Consider the following 7253-nt stretch of genomic DNA (forward strand, 5'->3'; position numbering starts at 1 on the left):
CCTATTTTCTTGGCCTGCAAGTCAAGCAGATGGAAGATTCTATCTTTCTATCCCAAAGTAAATATGCCAAGAATATTGTTAAGAAGTTTGGCATGGAGAATGCAAGCCACAAGAGGACACCTGCTCCTACTCATCTGAATGTGTATAAAGATGAAAATGGTGTCAGTATGGATCAAAGTCTCTACAGAAGCATGATAGGGAGTCTGCTATATCTTATAGAAAACAGACCTGACATTGCTTTTGATGTAGGTGTATGTGCTAGATATCAAGCTGAACCAAAGGTGAGCCATATAAACCAAGTGAAAAGGATCCTAAAAAATGTCAATGACACTTGTGACTATGGGATGTTATACACATGGATCTGAATCTATGATGTCTGGATATTGTGATGTTGATTGGGCTGGAAGTGTTGATGATAGGAAAAGCACATCAGGAGTATGCTTCTTCTTGGGGAACAATTTAATATCATGGTTTAGTAAGAAGTAAAATTGTGTTTCTCTGTCTACTGTTGAAGTTGAATACATTACAGCTGGAAGTAGTTGTTCTCAACTGGTGTGGATGAAACAAATGCTGACTGAATACAATGTCTCACAAGATGTCATGACATTGTATTATGACAACCTGAATGCCATAAACATCTCAAAGAATCCTATTTAGCACAACAAGACCAAACATATTGATATACGTCACCATTTAATTAGAGAACTTGTGGAGGATAAGGTTGTAGTCTTAGAGCATGTCGCTACTGAGATGCAGTTAGCTGATAGTTTTACAAAGGCTTTGGATGCAAATCAGTTTGAAGTCCTGAGAGGAAAATTAGGGATTTGTATTTATGAAGATTTGTAACAATTAATATGGAGTGGCAAAAGTAAGCACATTAGTGTCTATGTGGCTAAAATAAAGTGCCCCCATTATGGTAAATCATCACCTTGTTTTGGAAATACCATCTATTCCGTCTTCACACGCTACCCCCATAACCTCACTACCTACTCCAACTATTCCATCTTCCTGCTCCTTCTTCACAAACCTCTTCTAGGGAAACTGTACTTTTTCCAGAAAAACTCCGAAATGTCACAACATCAAGATACATCTGCTTCAAAGAATACTAAGTCTACTCAAAAGGTTAGCGCTCCTCCCATGGACATTCCCGATGATGAGATTCTGGATGTTGTTCCTGTCTCTGTTATTCCCTGCGAGGCCATTGATTTGAACCAACCCATTGATGCCTCAGTTTCTATATGCCCCAATCAAGGTAACATCTCTAGTATCCCTTCTGGCTCAACTCCTGCCACCAATTCTAAGGAAGATATACATCACACTGATCGTGTTATAAGAAACCTTGTCACTAGAATCCTTAATGAAGGACATTTTGTGAAGGGAGTTTTCTACTCCCCTGTCTAAAATGTACCCCTCTCCTGAGGTTGAACAACATAGTGAGAAGGATGACGATTCCTCCAGTTCTGAAAAAAGGACATGGTTGCTGAAGGGTTGTGCTCTCTAGGGAAAATTGTGTTGATAAAGGAAAACCTGTGGCACCTAAAACTGCCAATGCTTCCCACTCTGAGAAGCATGATGATACAAATATGGTGATTGATCTAGAGGATGGTAGCTCTAATGATCAAGAGGAAAGCTTACTTCATCACCTAAAGCCAAGTGTGGCTAAACGCATGAAGACTCGAAATGGAAGATTTGTGGCTAAACTTATGTCAGCTAGAAAAGCTAAGAAGACTGCTGGTATTGGTCCCTCCAAATCTTGGAGCAAGGTTGAAGTAAAGAAGAGGAAGGTCAGACATGATTCTGAGTTTGAAGAGGATGTTGAGGAAGATGTCCCTGACATCTCGCTTTTGAAGAAAACCACTGATAGGAAGTCTCCTGTTAAGGTTCCTGCTGTTCATTTGGATAACATCTCTTTCCATCTTGAGGATGGAGCTGCCAAGTGGAAATTCATGATTCAAAGAAGGGCGGCTGTGGAAAGGGAGTTGGGAAAAGATGCTATTGATGTCAAGGAGGTCATGGACATGATAAAGGTTGCTGGGTTGTTGAAGACTGTGTCTTGGTTCTCTCAATTCTATGAGGGTTTAGTTAAGGAATTCATTGTCAACATTCCTAAGGATATTGCTGATAAGAACAACAAGGAGTTCTGCAAGGTGTTTGTAAGGGGTAAGTGTATAACATTCTCTCTCACTATTATTAATAATTTTCTAGGAAGAAAAATTGAGGGTGTAGGTGAATTAGAAGTTACAGATAATGAGGTCTGTAGAGAGATTACAGCTAGGAAGGTGAAAAGTTGGCCTGTTAAAAAGCATCTTCCTACTGGGAAGTTGACTGTCAAGTATGCTATCTTGCATAAAATGGGAGCTGCAAATTGGGTCCCTACCAACCATATTTCCACTATTGCTAATAGCATTGGGAGGTTTATTTTTGTTGTTGGAACCAAAGTGGAATTTGACTATGGTAGATTTATGTTTGAACAAATCACCAAGCATGCATCTACTAATGCAGTTAAGCTGTCAATTTCCTTTCCCTCAATGATCTGTGGAATTATCTTGAATCAACACTCTGGTATCCTGTGCTCTAATGACTTACCTAGTAGAAGAAAACCTGCTCTGTCTGTGCACTATAAACTGTTTGAAGGCAGTCATGTCGAGGATTATTGCTGAGCTTAAGGAGACTTGCAAAGAGCTGGGTGAAGGGATAAGGGTAGCAACCGCTAGAAAACAATCGTTGGAAGCCTTGATTATAAGCTTGGAGTAGGCTGAAAGTGAAAATATTGAAAATGCTAATGTCAGCAATGAAGAAGAAGTTGAAGCCCACACCTCTAGTGAGAGGTTTGCTAACCATGATGATACAAGTGGAAATTCTGATTCTAGTGCTGATGAAGCTGCAAGCTCAAGCTCTACTGAGTAGCTCCTTGACTTTGGTCCCTATTGATGTGATGGTTTTTTGTTGTGATGGATTTTCTTGTTTTTGGAAATTCTGTTTTGCTATTTTGCTGTTTTTTTGTTTTGTATCTCAGCTTGCTTACAACTGGTTATGTACTTGGTTTTGCAACCCTTTAACTTTTGATATTTCGGTTAATCACTAAATAGACATTTATTTTCTCTCTTTGGTCTCTTTTGGCTAAAAAGGGGGAGAAGTAGCTATAGCTATAGATGATGCTTGGAGAATTTTTCTGGTGTGTTTTGGCTTTGGCACAGGGGGAGGATTCTCTGTCTGAGTGTTTTGTCTGTGTGAAGCAAGTTGCTGCTTGTTGTGGTCTAGCTGAAGGGGGAGATGGTGCGTTCTGAGTACAAACGCTTGTGTGTTTACTAGTTATTATTGCTAGTAATGTGTGTATGTTTACTTCTGCTGTTGAACTGATACTTTGATTGATTACTTGTGAACGTGTGATTTGATGTATGTTTTAGCCAAAATTTGCCAAAGGGGGAGTTTGTTGGTTCTATGTGTTGGCATCAATTTTGGTAAAACTTAAGGTTATCACAAGATGTCACGCGTGTTGTCTTGACATGTGATATCAATTTCCTGCAGCATGTTCAATATGGTTGTGTAGGATTTATTCAAGATGTCAGACCCGATGTTAAGACATGTGCATACAAAACATTTGATAACACTGAAATTTACCGTATTTTCGACTCCGATTTCACATGCATTCTAGTTGTTTTATTGTTATTTTGTTATGTTATTGCTATGTTTTCCTTTGTTTTCAGGTTTTTACTTTAATCGGAGCCCCAATCGAGAAAAGGAGTGAAAAAGAGCTAAAAACCCTAAAATTCAACATTTTGTACTTGTGGCCTACCCCATGGCTGGCGCCATAGACCCTGCCATGACGTGTCCAAGCTCAACTTCCCTCAACTTCCACGTTCCCCACTACTTCCACTAAGGCGCCTCAGATTGGCCTTGTGGCGGGCGCCATGGCCTTGTGGCGGGCGCCACAAGAGGAAACGTTTTCCCTCCCATTTTCAAGTTGAAGGGCATCCTTGTCATTTCCATCTTTTTACTTGCTTATAAATAGAAACTCGAAATCACTTTTACAATCATCCAAACTTAGAGCAGAGGCAAACTCAGAGCAACTTTGTTTCACTTGGGCATATATTCAGTATTTTAAAGTGGTAATCGCTTCGCATTGGAGTGTTACCATAATTGTGTAATCGAGTCTATGATAGAGTCTGTAATCAAGTTTGGAGCACTTTCGAAGGAAGTTAATCCTGCCGCCATTTTCATTTCCGCTTTGCAATTTACTCAACCCTCCGATTGGAGCAGGTTTTTATTACTTGTCTTTATCTTATTTATTTTCCCGCACTCGCTTTACTTTATTTATTTCCCACACTCGCTTTACTTTATTTATTTCTCGCACTCGCTTTACTTTATTTATTTCCTCGCACTCGCTTTACTTTATTTATTTCCTCGCACTCGCTTTAAATTATTTATTTCCTCGCACTCGCTTTAAATTATTTATTTCCTCGCACTCGCACTACTTTATCTACTTCTCGCACTCGCACTACTTTTATTTACTTTCCGCACTCGCACTACTTTTATTTACTTTCCGCACTCGCACTACTTTTATTGAAATTAATGCACTTTTACTTTACCATGTCTAACTAAATTTATAAGGTTAGAATGTAAGGATCGCAATTGAACCGATAATCCGTATAATTGTTAGTAGAATCACTTAAGGGCTATTTTATCTTTCAACTTAAGTTTTCCCGCACTTCAATTCTGTCGGGTAAGATCGAAAGTCGTCCAACGTCTATCTAAACTTAATTGTTTTTAACTATTTCAAAAACAGAGAAAGCGCTTTGTTTGGTTCATTAGGAGTTTTTAACTTAAGAAGAAAAGAGATTTTAAAACTATTTTCGGACGCGTTTATAAGTTTAGAGTCTGGTTCGTGAGAACCTCTTTTGGTTAAGAAATCCAGGTTATAATACTTTTCAACTTAGTCAAGATACTATATTTCTTAAAAATAGGTTTACTACTCTAACGGAATGTGCGCCTTTTTATAAGTGACAATAAGAGGGTTTGATTAGGGAGTACAACTCGGTTCTGAATACGCGAAAGCGACAGTTCCTGTTAAATTAGTTCTTTTCAAAGTAGGAAACATTGCCCATAAGTAGTTCTATTAGCAAGTACTTGGATTATCAATTGATTACGTGAATTACATTCGACCCTGTCTTTATTAATTAATCTTTATTCAACACTTAACTTTTCATTGCACACCCTAAAAACACTTATTTTGATTGCCTTTGATAAACACCATAACAATAGATAACGATAGATTGACACTTGGTCTCTGTGGATTCGACAATCTTTTATATTACTCTGACGCGTTCGTATACTTGCGAAAAACACCGCATCAAGTTTTTGGCGCCGTTGCCGGGGACCAATTTCGTCAAATTTCATTTCCCTGTTGTTATATCGTTTAGACTTAGGCTATTTCCCGCCGGTCAATGCGAAGAACTCGCAACACCGGAAGTTTAAGCTTAGTATACCCTCTGGCGGAACCTGAACGTTACGCTCGCGCACGTTTATTCTTTCATAGAATTAAAAGAGCTATGGCCGAAGATCAAAACCAAAGACCTCTTAAAGATTTCGCTCAACCATCTAATGAAGAACCTAGTTCTAGTATAGTAAACCCAACCATCCCAGCTAATAATTTTGAACTTAAACCATCCCTGTTACAACTAGTGCAACAGAGACAATTCGCGGGTCTCGCTACTGAGAACCCAAACCAACATTTAAAAATATTTCTTCAATTAGCAAACACTTTTAAAACCAATGGAGCTTCTCCTGAGGCAATACGTTTAAGATTATTTCCTTTTTCCCTCAGAGATAAAGCCCTATCATGGTTAGATTCCCTTCCACCCAATTCCATTACGACTTGGGATAACCTTAGAAGATTTTTTCTTGCTAGATATTTACCCCCGAGTAAAACCGCCGTTCTTCGAAACCATATAACTAGATTTACCCAAAACCAAGGAGAATCGATGTTCGAAGCTTGGGAGAGATATAAAGAGTTGTTACGAGCATGCCCACATCATGGTTTAGAAAATTGGTTAATCATTCAAACCTTCTATAATGGATTTCACTATAACACAAAGATGACCATCGACGCTGCCGCAAGCGGTGCTCTGATGAACAAACCTTATCCTGAAGCTAGTGCCCTCATCGAAGATATCGCTCAAAACCATCAATCATGGGGAGTAGAACGAGCGACAGTTGAGAAGAAGGAAGCCCAAGGAGGAGTGCATGAACTAGGCTCTATAGACATGATGCAAGCTAAAATGGACGCATTAGCCCTTAAGGTCGAGCATATGTGCATAAACCCGAATACTATAGCCGCAGTTTCGTCGGATTGTGAGATATGTGGAACCAAAGGACACCAATCTGCAAAATGCAGTCTATTAAACGAAACCCACTCTGACCAAGTGAACTACACCCAAGAGAACCCATACTCGAATACCTATAACCCTGGATGGAGGAATCACCCGAACTTCTCCTATAAAAAGAATAACCCTATTCAAAATAATGCACCTCCGAGACCTAGTTATCAAGCCCCTAGATCAAATCAACCTATGCAACCTGTGTCACCAAAGTCGAGCCTTGAGAAAATTATGGAAAATTTTATCACCGCTCAAACCCAACAAAACAAGGAGTTCATGAACCAAAACATTCATGTTAACGAATTGATTACTCAGTTAGGAACCAATGTTGACCAAATAGTTACTCATACCAAGATGCTTGAAACCCAGATCTCTCAGGTACCTTTGAACCAAACCCCTTAGACTACTCCTAGAGGACAATTCCCTGGACAACCTCAACAAAATCCAAGAGGACAAGCCAATGCCATTACCCTACAAAGTGGGAACGCTTATGATGAGCCACCAAACCCTAGATTGAGTGAACCCGAAACTTCTAAGGAATGTACCAAACCCCCGGACGAAGTAAAGGAACCAGAGGAATCTGAAAACCAGGAAGGTCGAGAAAAAGGAGAAGAACCTAAAGATAAAACTTACGTACCACCCCCGCCATATAAACCACCTATACCATATCCGCAAAGACTCAAACAAACCCAGATCAATAAACAGTATCAAAAATTTATTAAATTTATAGAAAAACTTCTTGTAGAAATCCCTTTCACAGAAGCCATCACCCAAATACCTTCTTATGCAAAGTTTCTCAAAGACATCCTTACCAACAAACGTAGACTTGACGATCCGAAGCCTTTGGAATGTAATGCTATTTCCGAGGACAAATTA

At 39.3% G+C, this 7253-nt stretch overlaps 1 protein-coding gene and 1 non-coding gene across 2 annotated transcripts; one reads left to right on the top strand and one right to left on the bottom strand.

The window, feature by feature from the left end:
• Positions 1–1583: 1583 nt before the first annotated feature.
• On the top strand, positions 1584–3059 carry LOC127130915 (uncharacterized). Its single transcript, XM_051059870.1, has 5 exons — positions 1584–1734; positions 1810–2076; positions 2206–2413; positions 2790–2903; positions 3017–3059. Exons 1-5 carry the CDS (start codon positions 1584–1586, stop codon positions 3057–3059), a joined length of 783 nt encoding a protein of 260 aa, XP_050915827.1.
• Positions 3060–5933: 2874 nt separating this feature from the next.
• LOC127133372 (small nucleolar RNA R71) lies at positions 5934–6040 on the bottom strand. The gene has a single exon (XR_007807352.1). It is a non-coding gene; the product is annotated as a small nucleolar RNA R71 (small nucleolar RNA).
• Between the last annotated feature and the right edge of the window lie 1213 nt (positions 6041–7253).

This window comes from Lathyrus oleraceus, chromosome 3 (genome assembly GCF_024323335.1).
Source record: "Lathyrus oleraceus cultivar Zhongwan6 chromosome 3, CAAS_Psat_ZW6_1.0, whole genome shotgun sequence".
Taxonomy (NCBI): Eukaryota; Viridiplantae; Streptophyta; class Magnoliopsida; order Fabales; family Fabaceae; genus Lathyrus; species Lathyrus oleraceus.